The sequence below is a fragment of the Grampus griseus genome, assembly GCF_964374135.1.
Source record: "Grampus griseus genome assembly, chromosome: 14".
In the NCBI taxonomy this organism is placed as follows: Eukaryota; Metazoa; Chordata; class Mammalia; order Artiodactyla; family Delphinidae; genus Grampus; species Grampus griseus.
In genome coordinates this window covers 35,162,959-35,181,772 of record NC_139008.1, presented here as the reverse complement: position 1 = coordinate 35,181,772, position 18,814 = coordinate 35,162,959, and the positions used below count along the sequence as shown (strand labels likewise).

The window sequence follows — 18,814 nt, the reverse complement described above, 5'->3', positions numbered from 1 at the left end:
GGTAGGAATGGGGATGGTCAGTGAAGGCTTCCTAGAGGAGGTGGTGGTGGCTGGGTTCTGAAGGATGAAGAGGAGTTGGGGTTTGTGGGCAGAAGGCTCCGATGAAGAGAGGCCATAAAAGAGGCAGGTCCTGGGTGTGTCCCTTGGGGTGGGCCAGGGCAGGGCTCTTGACCGTTAAGCAGAGCGGGCAGCCAGCTCTTCAGAGTGGAATTCCTCAAATCAAGCCCTGGGACCCACCTATTGTGGCACGAAACATTCAGATTCCCAGGCACTAACCCAGAGCCTCTGAATCTGGATCTCCAGAGCTGGACCCAGGAAGCTATATTATTATTGCTACTGTTTTTACAGGTTCCCCAGGGGACCCTGATACCCTCCAGGGTTTGAGGTCCAACACCGCAGGTACTGCTGGCATGGGGGGAAGCTGGAGGGGGGTGGAAACAGGCATACAAACAGGAGCTGTGAGTCTGTCCAGCCACGTCCCAAACCTTGCCTGAGGGCCTGCTCTGTGCCAGGTCTGGACACACAGGAACTAGGGGGAAGAGGGGAGGGTCTTAGGGAATAAGACCCAGGCCACACTCTCTGCAAAGTCAACCGAGGAGGCAGCCTTTCCCAAAGTGGGGCCCCAGGAACCCCAGTCCTGTAAATCACTCCTGGAATGAAGGCTTTGTCAGTCTAGGCAGTTAGGAAAACCCAACTCCTCAATAAGTTCAGGAGCCAGTAAAGGCTCTGAGAAGTCCTGCAGTGGAGAAAGCTGGTATTCAGTGGAGCATCCAGGAAGGCTCAGAAGAGGGGACTGTGGGTGGAGGATCTGGGTAAGGAGGAATAACGCTGCCAGGTCATGGGCTGACCCCCACTGCCCCCCACCCTGGCTGCACTTCTGCCCTCAGCCCTACCCCAGCCACTGACCCCAGCCTGGCCTCAGCACTCAGACGTGTTGAGTCTCAACCCAATATTTAACCCATGACAGTTGGGGCCACCACTGGGAACCTGCAGTGTAGGTTAGGTGGAGGCCTCATCCCTGTCAGGTCCAACACAGCTCCACCTCCGGGCATGGGGCCAGCTCTCAACCAGCCCCTTCACTGGCTTGGGCAGGTTCGAGGAAAGTGCCTCCTGGACCCCACCCTGGCCAGCCCATTACTCCAGCTGAAGCCCAGCACTGGAAGGGGACACAGGGTGGGGGTGGGGGGGACAGCCAGCCCCAGGGACCTGGTGCTCCTGGTGGAGAACAAAGGACAGCTCAGTGGGAGCTGTGGTCAGACAGGCATGGGTTCCAAGTCCTGTTGGACCACTTACTGCTTGGACCATCCCAGGTAAGCACCTTACCCTCGAGGCGCCTCAGTCTCTCCATCTGTTGACTGGGGATGACCACAGAGTCACCATGGTAATTGGACACTTAGTGCACACGCTTCACCAGACATCAGACACGTTCACAGCATCCTCACCCTAAGCCCCTGGGGGAGGTTTGTGTGCCCCTTTACAGGTGAGGAAACCAGCAATTTTACTTGATAGATATCAAGAGAAATGAAAACATAGGTCCACACAAAAACTTGTACACAAATGTTCATAGCAGCACTATTCACAATAGGCAGAAAGTGGAAATAACACAAATGTTCAACTAATGAATAGATAAATGAAATGCAGGATATCCATACAACGGAATACAGCTCAGCCAAAAAAGGAATGAAACGCTAATACAGGCTACGGTATGGAGAAACCTGGAAACCATTAGGCTAAGTGAAAGAAGCCAGAATCAAACAGTCACAAAAGATCCACTTATATGAAATGTCTAGAATAGCTAGATTCCTCGAAGCAGAAAGTAGAGTAGTAGTCGCGAGGGGCTGGGATGGGGAGGAAGGAGAGCAAGTGCTAAAGGGTGTGGGTTTCTTTTTAAGGTGATGAAATGCTCTAAAATTGATTATGGTGATGGTTGTATAATTCTGTGAATATACTCAGAACGGCTGAATTGTACATTTTAAATGAGTGAATTATATGATATGTGAGTTATATCTCAATAAAGCTGTTATCGAAAACATTTGTAAGTGATAGGGGCTTGTTTCTTCTTCCCTCAACACCTCGAGTGCTCCCTGCCTTTTTATCCTGTTTTCCATGGAGGCTGGGCCAGCTCCGGGTTATGCCCAGCTGCCTGGAAGACGCTAGTTAAACACTCACAGAGGGATGACCACGTGCCCGGCTGGTGCTAAGCAAATCACATATAGTTAGCTCATTAATCCTACCACCCCCTGAAGTAGCACTGTTCTGAGTGCACAGAGCCATTAGATAACTTGACCACAGTCTCACTGCCAGAAAGCAGGGTGGAGCTGGGATTCCAATCCAGGCCTCTGGAGAACAGTCTCAGCACTTTTGCCTTTTGGGTTTGGAGTCCTGAATGAGTGGCCCCAAAGGGTCCTGCATTCCTCCTGCCATCTAGCTGGCCATGGGAGCAAACGTGTGTCCTCTTGAGAGCTGCAGAGCCGCACACCAGGAGTAGAGGAATGTGGGCGGGTTGGGAACCCGCAGAGAGGGGGTGCAGATCCCAAGAGGGCTGGGAACTGGCTGGGCAGGTCCAGCTTTTCATCTGGCTAATGAGCCGCACCAGGGTGCTGTCAGCCCGCCCGACTGATGGAGGCCCAGATACAGCCCTTCCCTAGCAACCTCTTCTGAGCCTGGTCCCACCCACGGAGATGAAAATCTCCTGGCTGAGCCAGGAGAGCCGAGGTGCCCCCAGCCACCCAGAGAAGGGACGGGACCAGGGAAGCGGCTCTAAGTGACAGGCTGAGAGAGGGACATGCCCAGCCTCTCTCCACTTACTCAGAAGTTTAACATGGACACAGGGGCTGCGGGCAGTGACCATGGGCACTGGTAGTTGCATCCGAAGTCATCCAGCCCCACCTGCTCATTACATATGTGAGCAAACTGAGGCCCTCAGAAGCGAACGCACCCACCCAAGGTCACACGGTGGGCAGCCAGTGTCCTTAGTCAGACAGGGTTCAAATCCATTTGTGTAACCTTAGAGGAGGTACTTTACATTTCTGGGCCTCGGTTTTACCATCTGTCAAATGGGCAAGATACATCCTATCTAGGTAAGTGAGGTGGGCAGGGAGGGTCAGGGTCACTTCTGGAAACACCAGAATCTCAAGCTTCAAAGACCACTTTGGGGTTCAAGGACTGAGCTGGAGGTTGGGAGCAGCCTCTGGGGGCCCATAAGCAGATTAGACATCATGTAAGCTCAAGAGTGGAGTGTCACCGGTTTTACCAGCGCCTAAAACAGTGCCTGGCACACAGGAGACACTCAACAAATACTTATGCTGTACAGCAGAAACTAACAACATGGTAAATCAACTACACTCCAATAAAAAATAAGAAAACAAAACCAAATATCCATTCTAATCACCTAGCGCAGGGGCCCCATAAATGGTGACAAAGACTATTCATGAAACACCTATTCATTGCACTTTTACTCCCTGCAGGGCTTGCCATTCAAATGAGACTGAGCTCTTACATTGCTCCCTGATCTGTGCATGGGGCTCTGCCTGTGGACCCCCTTTCTCTTCTGGGAACCCCTTCTTGCCAGTGGCGCCTGGTCCTGTAAAATAGGTTCCTTCTAAAAAAACAGTAACTTGGGGGCTTCCCCGGTGGTGCAGTGGTTAAGAATCCACCTGCCAATGCAGGGGACACGGGTTCAATCCCTGGTCTGGGAAGATCCCACATGCCGCGGAGCAACTAAGCCCGTTGTGCCACAACTACTGAGCCTGCGCTCTAGAGCCCGTGTGCCACACCTACTGAAGCCCGTGCACCACAACAAAGAGTAGCCCCTGCTCGCCGCAGCTAGAGAAAGCCTGCAAGCAGCAATGAAGACCCAACACAGCCATAAATAAATAAATAAAATTTTTTTAAATAAATAAAAATTTTAAAATAGAAGTAAATGTTAAAAAAATTCTTATAAAAATAAATAAAAATAAAAATCAGTAACTTCACAGCGCTGGGGACGGCAAGGTGAACAATGCCAGGGAGAAGGTGCGTCTACATGGAGGACACGGCACTCTCTCGGAATCCTCCTCAATAACGCAAAACCTCCATGTCATCGCTGGGAGCCAGCAGACAAACGCAAATTGAGGGACGGTCTACAAAACACCTGACCAGACCTCTTCAAAAGTATCAAGGTCACAAAAGACCAGACTAAGGGTTAGATGACAGACCTGACGACTAAATGCAACCTGGGGTCCTGGAACAGAAAGAGGGCATCGGGGGGAACTGGGGAGGCAGAACAAAGTTCATAGCTCAGTTTTCTACAAAAAGGTTCCTTCTAGATTTCCAGGTTTTCCAGCAAAATCCTATAGGAATGGATGCTTCTGGGTGATGGTGTGTCCAGGATGCCCACCCGGACAAGTAGGGCAGTGGGTGCTGTGGCCTGACACCCCATCTGGTAAAAGCTGACGGGGACCCAAGACTAGGCTGTCCCCAGAAACAGCCCTCTCAGCCCAGCCCAGTCTGCAGTCAGGGGATGCGAGTGGGTTTCAAAAGCCAGGTATGGTCACACCCAGCAGACTGGGTCTGTTTCTCCAGAGAACCTGCCTTTGTTTTCTTTTCCAGGGCTGAGGAAGTTGGAGTCTGGCGAGGGTCCAGGTCCCATCTAAGGCACAACAAGGGGTCCCATTTACTTGGCCTGGTCTGCGTATGAGACTCCTGGTAAGAGGAGGGAAAACGGGGTGCAGGCCACCCGGGGGGCTGCCTCAGAGCCCCGGGGTGGGTTTGAGGACACTCGGGGACAAACAGTTGCTTTCTGGGTCTGAGCCCACAGGCACCAGCCTGGAACAGACGTCTCTTTGTATCTCAGGATGTACTCTGAGTGTTGGAACTGTGGGGAGACGGCCTGGGAGCCTCAAGTGGCATCGGGTATGCTCTCTCCGTCACCGGGAGTTAGAAACTCAATAACCACAGCCCGACCTGCTTTGCAGGTGGCCACTCACAGCCCAAAAGGTCAGCTGCAGAGTGGGGAGCTGGGGCTGGAACCCAGTGCTGTGATGTCCAGGGGGCAGCCCAGGACAGCCTGTGGTCTGGTCAGCGGGCCAGCAGGGATGCCAACTAGAGAAGTGAGGACAGAGGTGGCACTCCAGGTCACCCAGACTCTGCAGATGCTCCATATGGAGCAAAAAGAAAGAGAATACAGGCGTCTCAGAGGACCCTCAGCCCCACCCACCACTAGTCACTTCTTCTTGCTATAGTTTGTGTGGGGAGCCCCTGGCCCTTTCCCACGATATAGCTGTACTGCAGTATAACCTAGTGGTTAAGCACCCAGACCAATGGCAGGCAGCCTAGATTCAGATCCTGACACAGTCCTTGTTAAACTGTCAGTTACTTAGCCTTTCTGAGCCTCAGGTTCCCCATCTGTCACTGGGGGTCATGGCAGTCCACACCCCTCAGGGCTGGGGCAGTTAATTGAGAGAGCAGATAGAGGACTTCCCTAGTGGCAGAGTAGTTAAGAATCCACCTGCCAATGCAGGGGACATGCGTTCGAGCCCTGGTCTGGGAAGATCCCACAGCAACTAAGCCTGTGCTGAGCCTGCGCTCTAGAGCCCATGAGCCACAACTACTGAGCCTGCATGCCACAACTACTGAAGCCCGTGCGCCTAGAGCCCGAGCTCTGCAACAAGAGAAGCCACTGCAATGAGAAGCCCGCGCATCGCGACAAAGAGTAGCCCCAGTTCGCCGTAACTAGAGAAAGCCTGAATGTAGCAACGAAGACCCAACACAGCCAAAAATAAATAAATACATTTATTAAAAAAAAGAGAGAGAAAGAGGGGATACAAAGTGCTGCCTTGGAGGGAGCCCGGGGTTCTCTGCTTCCACCCCGAGTCACCACCCAGGGATTTGGGCTCCTTTTAAGGAGCAGATAAAGGCCAGCAGCTAAGGCTCCATGTGAGAACCCACGGGTACGGAGAGCTAAAAAAAGACCCCGGGCCACCCACACCATCCACACCGATGCTTGTGCAAGCCCAGACGCACTCTGCTTCCACCTTGTGGATGTCACCTCACCCGGGCGTGGAGAATTCACAAGTAACCTCAATATTTGGATATGTCTCCTCCGACTCCTGCAGGGAGAGGCCATGCACGTATACGGGTAATGAGGCTGCAAGGAGGATGCGGCTCCCAGGCCCAACCACCTTGAGTTTGGACTAAGGATCAGGTCACTAGGTTTGGGGATTTGAGAGGTTCAGGGTGTTTCTACCATGAGTTTTGCTGCTCTGAGAACTCTCCCCTGTCTGCATCCGGGAAACCACAGGACGGAAGGGTGGGGAGGCCTCATCTACCAGGTCGTTTAAGCAGAACCCCAAGAACCACCCCAGATCCCTGCCTCTCCCTCTCCTGCTTCCACCTAGGAACAGAGCCCTGTGCTCCCATCCTCTCTCGGGCCCTAAGGTCTTCACCTTGATCAAGCGCATCACCTCTCACCTGGACCAATGCCAATAGCCACACCCAACCATCTCCTTGCACCCTGACTCTCGCTGCCCCCAGCCAGCTTCGGCGCATTTATCAGAGATCTTTCAACGATGCAACCAGATCTCGCCGTTGTCCGGCCTCAAACTTGCCAATGCTCCCAAACACTCTCAGAAGAGAGCTCGCTCTCCTGCCCAGGACCTGCCTCTCCCGCCCCAACCTTTGCTGCCTTTAGCTCTCCCTCTCCTGGTCACCCTGCACCAACTGGCCCATTCCTCTCCATCCTGCCTGCAGGGAGGGAAACTGAGTCAGCCTGGACCAGGGAAAGAACGTAGACTGAGTTTGGGCTCGGGCAGGTTCCTTAGTCTCTCTGTGCCCCGGTTTTCTCATCTGCAAAAGAATCAGCCCCACCCAGAGGGTTGAGACAATTCAAGGAGATGATTCTTGTAAAGCACTCTGGACCTTGGACGTGGCTGTCACACCACAAGGATTCAGGTTTGTTTCACCTGCCTACCCTTAATTTCCTCGTCCGCGCAATCAGGTTATTGCATCTACTGACCGGGTAGCAAACAGAAGCGGGTGGGGTCGGCACTATGTTACTTTGCTTTCAAGGCCATCGCTGCCCAATAAAAACAGAATATGAGTATATTTGTAGTTAAGTCTTCCTAGTAGCCACATGAAAAACATAAAAAGAAACAGATGAACTTAACTTTTATACACTATTTTATTTAACCACATATAGCTAAAATGTTATTTTGACAGCTAGTGAATAGAACATTATTAGTGAGATAGTTTACATTCTTTTTTTCATAGTAAGTTCCTCAATGTCTGGCATGTGGTGTACACTTGCAGGACATCTCAGTTTGTTCTAAGCACATCTCATGTGGCTGGTGGTTAACAAATAGGACAGCACAGTTCTGGGTGGTTCTGGGGCCTCTGGACCGCTTTGCTCTAAGCCCATAGTGACTGCAGCCCATCAGTTCTGCCATAATGAAGCTGATAGATGCTCAGAGCATCTATCCACTTCACTTAGTGCCTGGTACCTAGGGACATGTAATAAAAGGTCCTTTCCTGCCACTCTCCCACCAGACCCACACAGGCTGGCCAGACACCTGCCCAAGGCCAGGTCTCATCTATGGGTCTCTGGCTGCCTGACTTCAAAACAATCCAGGGCTCCCAGCTGTGCCCATCAGAGCATGGTGCCTGGTTGTGCAGTGCCAAGGCACACAGACCACAGCCCCACACCCTTCCCCAGGCCACTGGAGCTGTAGCATCCTTGCCCATGGCCATGGGGCAGAGCCAGGGGCACGTGACCTGCTCCAGCCATCCCTCCCTCCTGCCTGAGAGAACAGCCTCTTTCCTGACCTGCCACTCCAGGGAACAGCTCACACCCCAGACACCACGGAGAGGCCACAGCTCTGCCATAACCCCCACCCCGTCGGTCACAGCCCAACTTGCTTTCTCTTTCCAGGTGTCGAGATGGGAACTGGCAGGTTAAGAGTGTGTCTGATGGGGACGGCCCTTCCTCCCTGGCCAGGGCCACCTCACCTTCCAGGCCTGAGTCAATCCCCATGTTCTGGCCCTTGATCATGTCCATGGTTCCTCCCTTTTGGGGTTAATTCTGTCTCTGTAGGTGCCAGCGGGGAGGATCAGTCTCGGAATGCCTGGAATGCACAGGAGCCCACACCTCTCCCAGGAACCAGCCTCCCCAGCCTCGCCCCTCCTAGAGCCCAGAGAAGGGGTCTGGCCTCCTACTTGCCATGTAGGCAGGCTGCCTCCAGGGCCAGCCAGGCCCTAAGCGGCTCCCAGGCAACTTCCAAGCTCATCTTGGGGGCTAGGTGGCTCCCAGCCTCCACCTCCCTTAAACACTGCCTGGCTGAGAGAGCGAAGGCTATCACTCCAGGACACCTGCCCTGCCCCTGCCACAAAGGCACACACAGTAGGTGCAAGAAATGATCGCTGAATATGAACAACCAAACACTGAGAGGACGCACTAGATGCCCATCACCCACTCAGCCCTTTCCTGCAACATCTGCTGAAATCTCGCAGCCCTGGGAGAAGGGCACCCTTATAGTAATTGGGGCGCTTTTCTTAATTCCGTGTATTACGTTATAAACTTTTGGACGAAAAGGATTTACTCATCTCTTGGGTTGGCCCTTCTGTAGCCTTTAATTCGAGGCCTTGCACAGGCTTGGGGCTCAATAAATAGGTATTGAATTGAGCAGACATTTTATAGCACGTAAACAATTCTTATCTCTCCATTTTCCAGATGAAGATAATTGAGGCTCAAACGGGTTAAGAAAACTGCCCAAGGTCACACAGTTGAAAAGTGATAACGCCAAGATTTGAACAGGTGCCAGAGCCATCTCCTCAGAACATGGGGGATGTCAATACTATTCCACAAAGTGACAGGAGATACTGGGGAGGCGGGACAAAGCAGCAAGGCGTGCACCACCCAGGGGAGCGTGATGATTTACATTTTGTTGGCATCTTTATCAGTATAATTAAACCCAGTGGTTGAGTAACAATCAGTGGTGGTAGCTGAGGGTGAGTCATTCTCCTAAGATGTCACCACAAGGGGCTCCCAGCCTGTCCCTCTGAACGGGCCATTGCGGGGAAGGAAATGGTATGAAGAAACGACACGCAGTCCTGCTTTGATCCTAACAGCCCATCGTCAAGGCTGGTACTATTATTGCTTGCAGTGCAGATAAAGAAGCTGAGCCTGGGGAGGAAGGGAGAATTCCCTGGAGCCAGAAGGTCAGCGTTTATGCTGGTGACTGCTGCCACCCCCCGCCAGTTTTTCAGATCGTCAATATTTCTAGATATTCAGTAATTGCTGAATAAATTTTCACCCCCACCCCCAAATCCTTGTCCTCTCTCTGCCCCTCTTACAGGCCCTGGGGAATAAGTCCTTCTCCATTACCAAGTCATGCCACAACTACTGAAGCCTGTGTGCCTAGAGCCCATGTTCCGCAACAAGAAAAGTCACTGCAATGAGAAGCCCGCGCACCGTAACGAAGAGTAGACTCCACTCACTGCAACTAGAGAAAAGCCCGCATGTGGCAACAAAGACCCAATGCAGCCAAAAATAAATAAATAAATAAATAAAATGTTTGCTCAATTCAACACCTATTTACTGAGCCCCAAGCCTATGCAAGGCCTGGAATTAAGGGCTATGAAAGAGCCCCCACCAAAAGATAAGTAAGTCCTTATTGTCCAGAAGTTTATGGTCTAATAGGCAGGATTAAGAAAAGCACCCCAATAACTGTAATTCTAAAGATTCAGATTGCCTGGGTCAGGGTATTTTCATCCATTCTGCCCCATTTAGGCCTTGTATCCTAACTTGATTGTGAAAATACAGCTCAGTCCAATAAAATGCAGGGAAAGAGCAGAAGGAAACAAAGAGAAAGCATGATAATAGGAAATACAAAATAATATGGCAGGAGTAGGTCCAAACACATCATTCATTACAATAAATGTGCATGAGTTAAATTCACCTGCTAAAAGATAAGACTCTCAGGTGAGAACAGGAAGACAAAAAAAAAAGCCAGCTCTATGCTATTTTATAAGGCATGTACCTAAAACAAAATAACACAGGAAGGTTGAGAATAAAAGAAGAGAGTGCGACAGACTAGGCAACTGCTGCTTTAGCTCTTTTAAAGGAAGAGCAAGGTGCATATAACTCTATGGACAAGTTATATTGCTCATATACTTAAGGCAATCAGTGAAAACATGGGATTTGATGGCTGCACATCAAAAGACTGAAGTCTGGGCCCTGCTTCACTGATTCTGACTTAACTGGTCTGCAACAGGACCTGGGCATCACCTTCAAAGCTCAGATGATTCTAACGTGCAGGCAGGGCTGGGAACAAGGGAATGAACCACAGTCTTGTGTTACAGGGTTAGGGGAGCAGATTGAGGAAGAATCCCCAGGTCTCTGCAGGAAGGAAGTCTTGTAGAAAGCAATACCAGGAAGCACCCAACAAATACCAGATTGACTGGTCAACTGACTGATAGGCTCCCTACTAGAAACTTCCATGGTAATTAGCTGGGTGTGGAGGAATTTACTGTCTATAAATCCTGGGGAAGTAGGTTCTAAAGTGAGAGGGCTGCTGGTGTAGTAACTCCGGCTCCGTTTCATGGCCCAATCTGTTTCTGCCCAGGGAAGACCTCCCCAAAAGTGTGTGCTTTGGGGCTTTCATTACAGACACACACACAGAAGTTCAAGCCACTTTGGGTAACACCAAGGCGTGTCTTGGAGATTTCTGCAAGGTTTAAATGGGGCTCAAGCCAATCTCAACACTCCCGGTTGTTACGACGTCATTCCAGGTTTGAGACCAGTGGACAAGGAGTACTGGCCTTGGTTTATGAAGCACCTACAATGTGCCTGATGCTTCACACATGTCACATCCAGTTCTCTCCATTATCCTACACACCTCTGATTTGCAGATTCAAAACAGACCTCCCACCACTGCTTACTGAGCACCTGCTGTGTGCTAGGCATTGTTCCAGGGATGTGGCAGTGACCACACAGCCTGCAAAGCCCCTGCCTTCATGAAGCCCAGAGTGGGGCAGGAATGTGGCCAGCAGCACAGCTGACAAGAGGCACAGCTGGACCTGGAAGTCAGGTCTGCATCTCCCAAACCCAGGCTGTTTCTATTCTACCCACCAAGCCCTCCATCCCTGCCTTTAGCTTCAGCTTCCCTCTCAGTAACATGGGGGTTTTGTTGCCCAGTTTACAGTTGAGAAGAGTCAAGCTCCTTATCCGGAGCAGCAGGACTGCAGCCCTCTCTGTTCTTGGTGGCATAAACTCAGAATCCTTCCTCAACCTTCAACTAGAACCAAAAAGTCTCCACGCCCAGGATGGAGAAGTGAAAACCTTAAAAGCCATGAGTCTGAAATCTGAGCCCAGGCTGCTGGCGCAGCAAAGAATTCTGCACGTGACTGTTTTACTGCAGCTGCTCAGCCTTCCAGGGTCAGCAGGCCTTGATGGGGTGGAGCTACTGGCCAGCGAGCAGCCCATTGTGCATTTATCATATAAGACCTGACAAACCCTCTGCCCAGGAAAGGATGGGCTGGCGACCAGCTGGGACACCCTACCAGCCAGCTCGCCTGCTCCCAGCTCATAGCAGCTGAGACTCTGAAACTCTGAGCCTCACCTGGAAAAGACAGATGAGGGTAATATATTCTAAGAAAGACAATACAGTCATAATTTAGGGAGGTTGTTCCAAGCTAGGACTCAACCTCAGAGGCTGTCATGTGTTCACACCTTTCCCAGTTCCCATCCTGTTGTCCCCTCCCCCACTTCTGAGACTCTCGCTTTGTGTCTCTCCATCCAGAAACCTCTGGCTTGTCCTCCATTTTTTAAAAAGATAAATAAATAAATTTATTTATTTATTTAATTTTTGGCTGTGCTGGGTCTTCACTGCTGCACATAGGCTTTCTCTAGCTGCGGTGAGCAGGGGCCACTCTTTGTTGTGGTTTATGGGCTTCTCATTGCAGTGGCTTCTCTTGTTGCGGAGCACGGGCTCTAGGTGCACGGGCGTCAGTAGTTGTGGCACGCGGGCTCAGTAGTTGTGGCACATGGGCTCTAGAGCGCAGGCTCAGTAGTTGTGGTGCACGGGCTTAGTCGCTCCGCGGCATGTGGGATCTTCCCAGACCAGGGCTTGAACCCGTGTCCCTTGAATTGGCAGGCGGATTCTTAACCACCGTGCCAAGGAAGCCCTTGCAGCCTGTTTATGGAGCACACAGAAAATGGGGGATGGGACAGGGGACTCTCTGCTCAGGCCCTCCCATGCAGGAAAGGGAAGGGCTCCACCTGCCTGGAGGCAGGAAGGGGCACCTGGGGCCTCCCTCCCCAGGCTTAGGAGGATGGAAGACAGAAGACCCATCAAAAGCAGAGAGAACAAAGACCAAGGACCATTTCTGTCTTCGCACTCCTGAGACAGGCTGGGGCAGGAAGGCTGGGGCAGGCAGGCTGGGAGAGTGGCAGGTGGCACTGGCAACACCCCGCACAGCCCTGCCTAGAGCAGAGAGGAGCTGGGACTCCTGGGTCCTCCTCCCTTGACAAAGAGCCTTGGAAACGCTCCCAAAGGCAGCTTCTCCCCCAGCCCCCAGGGCCCTCCAGAGGTCCCTCACCCTCCTTAGAGTGTTGCCTAAAAGGTATGAATTGAGCTCAGCCTCTCCCCACAAAACTCCCTGCTCCCAGATGAGTGCCCTGACCATGCCTGAAATGCCACCATTAGCAGCCATTGTTCTGTTCTGAATCTAATTTACTAGGTCTCGTTCCTTCTGCCAAGCGAACTGGGCAAGTGAGGGCAAAGCCAGAGAGAGGAGAGGCAGAAAGGGCTGCTGGGCGGAGTCAGGGATACAAAACCCAATGACTCCACCATCTGGCCTGCAGCAGTCCCAGAGACAGCTGCCACCAGCCCCAAGTACAGGTGGGGAGACCTAGTTTCCCTCCCCAGGGGCCCTGAGCCCCCCGCATCAGCCATTTGTGAGCTGTGAGCCCAAGGTGAGTGCCTTTACTATTGGCCTCAGTGTTACCCTCTGTGAAATGGGACACCACCACCAGCCTGGCAGGCTTGGTGTCAGAATGAGATGCTATAACGTCCATGGCCATGCTGGGAGCACAGTAGGTGTTGAGAAATGGCTGCGTGGACCACTCGGTCCTGGTCACCCACATGGTGGGAGGTGGGCTTTGCTGACAGGGCCCTCCCCCAAACTGTTCAAGCTTTCCAGCTTCACTGATCAGTGCATGAGTGTCTCTCCATGTGTCTTCTTTTTTTTTTTGGCTGTGCTGCGCGGCATGTGGGAGATTAGTTCCGTGACCAGGGATTGAACCCATGCCCCCTGAATTGGAAGCCCAGAGTCTTAACCATTGGACCGCCAGGGAAGTTTCTCCATGTATCTTCTTTTTTTAAAAAATATTTTATTTATTTATTTGGTTGCATCAGGTCTTAGTTGTGACACAGGGGCTCCTTTGTTACGGCTCGCTGGCTCCTTAGTTGTGGCATGCGAACTCTTAGTTGCGGCATGCATGTGGGCTCTAGTTCCCTGACCAGGGATCGAACCCAGGTACCCTGCATTGGGAGCTCAGAGTCTTAACCGCTGCGCCACCAGGGAAGTCCCCCTCCATGTGTCTTCTTAAGTGGGGGTCCATGTGAATGCTGGGGTGATTTGAATGAGAGTCAGCTGACCTCCTGCCCCACTTGGGCTGTAGCCTCCACAGCTGGAAGAAGACCAGCTGCCTGGTCACCTCTGGTCTTAGCACCATTCTCATCTTTAACAGCAGTGTGTGATTACCAGTATTGGCTGCCATGATTTACTGAGCACTCACTGTAAGCCCTGGTCTGGGGCTGGGCCCATCACATGCATTATCTTGCTTGATCCACTAGTGACCTCACCAGCTCGGTGTTCCTGCATCACTCCCATTTCACAGATGAGGAAACTGAGACTCAGAGGTGTTACCTGATCTGCCCAAGGTCACACAGCTTAGGAGAGACAGAGCTGGGGCTTCAACTCAAACCTGGATGGCATCAGACTCTATGCTTTTAACCACCGAGAGGCCCAGGGTACCCCAGCTGGCTTCCAGGAGGACACGCAGCTCTTTCACCAGTCTCCAAAGCCTTGGGCCCTGCCTCCCACATAGGGCACCCCCCCCCCATTAGGACTGGGCCATTCTTGCAGGACTGTGCCCAGGTGAGGTCAGGAAGCGAGCCGAGGCTGTTGGGTGCTTAGTGGGGCCCAGGCCTGTGTGGAGGGGCAAAATTAGCCCCATTTTACAGATAGGGAAGCTGAAGCTCACCGTGAGGCCAAATTTGTTTGCCAAAATCAAACACAGGCAGAATTCAGTCTAACTCCAGAACTGGATCTAACCACTCCATTTCTCCCAATGACAGGGCAGACACCTCCCCAGGAAGTCCTCCCTGATAGCCCAGGTCTCCCCGTAACCCTGACAGCCCTCACTTCAGACCAGTCAGGGAGCACCAGAGCCATCGGGCTGGAGACCTCATCTGTCCATCTCTACATCCTCCCGCACCAGGCTCCCATCACCACCACGACACAGTCCTGTAACCATACTAGTAATTAAGCAAAATTCCATCAAGTGCAGAGAGACTGTCAATGTCTCTTCCACATCCACCCCCACCGCCTGGGAATGGTACCCCCTGAGTTGTGCAGTGCACTGCGTGTCCATCATGGCATCCAGCCCAATCCCAGACACATAGTAGGTGCCTATTCGAATTTATTCAATAGTTATAATCATCATAGCTGCCGTGGACTGAGGCTTCCTATAATTCTCAACCCTTCCCTGCATTATTTCATTTAATCCTCATGCCAATATCACCAGGCAGGTACTACTTTTATGCCCATTCTACAGGTGAGAAAACAGAGGCTCAGAGAGGCCAAGCAGCTCTCTCTAGGTCGCACAGCCGGGAAGCAGGGGCTGGCTGGAGCTGTACTCTCAGCCACAAAGCAGGGCGGTAGGACCAGGGCCCCTGCTGAGCTGGATACTATCCTCAGTGACCTGCACCATCAGGCCTGACCCTGTCATTAGTTCAGGTGTGCACACCAGTTCCCATACCTGTCATTAGGAACCAGGGCAATGAGAGCAGCTGAGTTCACACCCAGTTTCAGCTGCTAAAAGGCTGACAAACAGGGAGGGGTGGTTTTCTCCAAGGGGGCTCTCCATTCACTAATTTCTGTTCACTTGCGCAGTCCAAAGCCCGTGACTGCTGGGTGTGAAGGTCGCAAGTCCTGGTTCCTGGATCTCCTTTGCTGGGGACAGGGATGCTGACCCTCAGGCTGGGTAATTCCTATGTGCTGGGGGCATTCTCTCCATTGTTACATGTGCTCCTCCCAGCAACTCTATGCAGAAGATATTAGCACCATCCCTGCTTTGCAGACAAGGAAACTGAGGCTCAGAGAGGTTTCTGCCCACAGCAGATGTAGCAGAGCTGGGACCAGAGGTGAGGAGCTCCTAGCCTCCTCAATGCTGAATCTCACTGGCAACCCCGCCCGCCTTCCCCCAGACAGAGGAGGAGGGCCCCAGAAAACTCAGGGTGCAAGAATAACTTGGGGGTCAGCACCCTGTGACCAGCAACCACATCTTAGAGTTACAGGTACAGGGCTATGCACTCGGTAACACTCAAGAGATTCTTGTTGACAGAATTGGGCAAGAGGCAACCCCCCACCCCACAATCTGGTCCATGAACTTGTCCCCACCAAGGGGAAGGGGCAGAGGGACATGCTGGGCTTGTACGACCATGGGCACCTGGCTCCTACCCAGGGCTGTGACTGTGTGGGGCCACGGGGGTGTGATGGAAGAGTCTCTCACCCCATCTTGGGGAGAGAATCAGAAAGGCTTCCTGGAGAAAGAGATCTCTAAGCTGAGATCAGTCATTCAGCCAGGGGCAGAGGGTGGCTGCTTTGGGCCAGGAGTATTGAGAGGGGCAGGACCTGTGTCCTTGCCACCCTGAGTCCCTGAAGCTGTAAAGGATGGGAATTCCTTCCTTCCTACCCTCTGCTGGGAAGGCCAAGACCCTCCCAGCTTGTCTGGATTCATTATAACTTTTGTTAGGTCCAAGCCCAGCCCTTGGGGAACTGGATGGATGGAGAGCTGGAGGAAGGGGGAGCTTGAGGGATGGGGGAGGCAGAGGGCAGGGCGAGGCTGGCCCATCTCCTGGTGCGTGGGTGTGTGCGTGTGTGAAGGACTGGAGGGGCCCCAGTCTTGGTGGGGGGAGAACAGAATAGTCCTCCGTGCCTGGCACGGAGCATTTGATTGTGCAACGTCTGAAAGAACATTTCAGGGACTGGACGGGACCCCAGCTGGGTTTGAGAGCCAGCTGGACTCAGCCACAGAGGAACAGCACGCAGGGCCATGCCCATTCCCTGGGGATGTGAAAGACCAGGGAGGCTTGTGTGTACGTGTATGTGTGTGTGTGGGGGGGCGGGAATCTTGGGAGGGGAGGGGAAGAAATGTCTTTGAGCTTGAAACAATGCAAAGGAGAGAGGGGGCAGTGGGGTCACAGGACAGGGGAGTTTCTGAAAGGACTGGAACTCAAAGAAATGGAAGGCTCACACTCCCCATGCCAGTGCCCAGGCCGCCTGCACCTGTCAGACAGGTCTGCCCGGACTGGACCACAGGGGCAGGGTGGGAGCCCAGGCCAGAGTGTCCTCACTTTCATCTGGGGCCTGGGAGGGAGTGAGGGACAGCTTTCGGTGGAGGGGGTGTCTCAGGTGAGGGCACTTTGGCGTGGATACTCCCAGGCAGGTGGGCTATGCAATTGCTGAGTTCCCCACCTGCCTGAAGCCCCTTGTCGAGAGAAGTCTGGTAAAGGCTCCCTCCCAGCTAGGAGGCCCCGCCCCATTTTCCTTAGAGAGAGGACAAGGCAGGGTCTGATTCTGCCCCCACTCTCGATCTTAGCATCTCCAGTTATGAAGTGAATACATTAGGCTTAAAACCGACGTGGGCTGCCGTTTCAAAGCAAACACATTGAGACACGTTATTCCCTTCCCAGGCAGCCCTGAGAACCCGAGGCTTAGAGACGCCACCAGTTTCGGGGCTTTGTGATTTTTCAGGGGGCAGCCACGCCCCTAAGAAATCACGGAGGGAGAAGGCCCCATCGTCTCTCAGCCGATGCGCAGACCCCGGGGCGGGTGGTGGACAAGGGGTGCCTCAGCCCAGGTTCCCCCAACCCGACCCCACACCCACCGGTTCCCCTGCACCAGGTTCTGGAGCGCAGGATGGCAGGTGCTGGGAAGTGCTGCCGCAGGTGGCACAACCCCATCAGGCGCCCCCCCCATCCCCGCCTGCCTGACGCCAGGAGCACCTGCGCGCTCTCCAAGAAGCACTGGTGAACGCCCGCCACTCAACGCCTCACGCTCCAGCTATATTTCACGGCCCGGGTGCGCCCCTAGACGATGCTTAGGTCCCCTGCGCACCCCACTCCCCGGCCTTGGGTGTAGCATCCTCCAGAGGACACACCACTCTCCACCCTGGCTGTGCTTCCTGGCCCAGGAGGACCCCTGGCGCAAGGGCGACCCCGCAACACCGAGGTCCCCTGTACCTCCAGCTAAGTTCCTCGCCCTCTAAGCACCCAAGCCAGTGCTCTCTGGGCTCCTAGAACTCTCCGGTGCCAAATAGCGTGTTTTCCTTCGGCGCTCCCAGCCCATCCGCATCCCCACCTTGGCGGTGCTTCCCAGCTCAAGGGTGGCCCTCGGGCCCCGCGTTCCCGCGAGTCGCGCACTCCTGGCTGGGTTCCCAGCCCCCTGGGCCTCCCAGGGCAGTGCTTCCTGCGCACCCCCCCATCCCCTCAGCCCTCGAGGCTCGGCTGTGCCCCCCACGACCTGGGCGGTGCATCCCGGCCCAGCGCGCCGCGAAGCGCGCTGCGCATAGGCGCCTCCTCACCTGCGGGTCCGAACCGTGGGGCTGTATTTGCCTTTGTTTCTCTTCTTGAAGAGCGAGTTCATGGTGGTGCTTGGGGTGGGCGGGTGGGACGTCGGGTCGCGGCGCCGGTCTGGGCACTGGGCTGCGGAGGCCCCGGCGCGCACCAAAGGGCGGGCAGCGAGCACAGGTGAGCGAGCGGCGGCGCTGGAGCCCCGAGTGCTGCGCGGCGGCGGCGCGCGGTCACTACTCGCGGGGGGCGGGGCTCTCGCAGGCCACTGGCTCTCCCAGCCGCTCCCGAGAAGGTGGTGCTTACCTTCCCGGAGGAGGGGCACCAGGCGGGCGGGGCTTCCAGGCTCGTGCGGCGCCGGGCCAGATCGAGTGGGGCGTCCGCTCTGGACTGGGGGTGGGGACACCGGGTCTTGTCAGGACACAGCCCACCGCCCAGCACGGACATTCGAGATGCTGGGCAGGCGGGCGGGGGCTCACTGGCCACTTTCCCGAGCGTGCTCAGTATCCCCCTCACCCCCGCGCTCCGGGCCTGGCTCCCCCGTGACTGAGGGCCCCATCTGGCTCTCTGCTGCCCCTCTTGGGCATCAGCTCTCCCTTCTCGTTGGCTGAACCCAGGTGGGTGCCCACCTCCCAGGTGTGGCAGACACTGGATGGGTCTCTATGCCTCGGATAGCTAGCGAATTACATTCAGGTGGTAGCAGTGTCGATGGTAATTGAGAGAAGGGAGCTCTGGAGTGCGCCCGCCTGAGTTCAAATCCTGCCGCTACAGTCAGCTGACTCCTTGGCAAGGCTTCTTGCCGTTCCCAACCTCAGTTTCCTTATTTGTCAAACAGTGATAACAACTGTCCTCCATCCCATAGGAGGTTCCTGTAGTTAATTCACACAAAGCACTTAGCACAGCGCCGGAAGTGCCAAGTTAGACTCTGTGCCAGCACGAGTCCAGGTTAGACCGTGGCCCTGTTGCGCCGTGTGCCAGTAGAG

General features: G+C 53.9%; 1 protein-coding gene across 1 annotated transcript in view; it reads right to left on the bottom strand.

Moving 5' to 3' along the window:
• PPL (periplakin) overlaps positions 1-17,913 on the bottom strand; it is a 42,408-nt gene extending 24,495 nt beyond the window's left edge. Inside the window, exon 1 of the mRNA XM_082669924.1 lies at positions 17,846-17,913. Coding sequence (XP_082526050.1) covers positions 17,846-17,907 — 62 coding nt within the window. The 5' untranslated portion in view covers positions 17,908-17,913. The remainder of the gene's footprint in view (positions 1-17,845) is intronic.
• Positions 17,914-18,814: the final 901 nt, after the last annotated feature.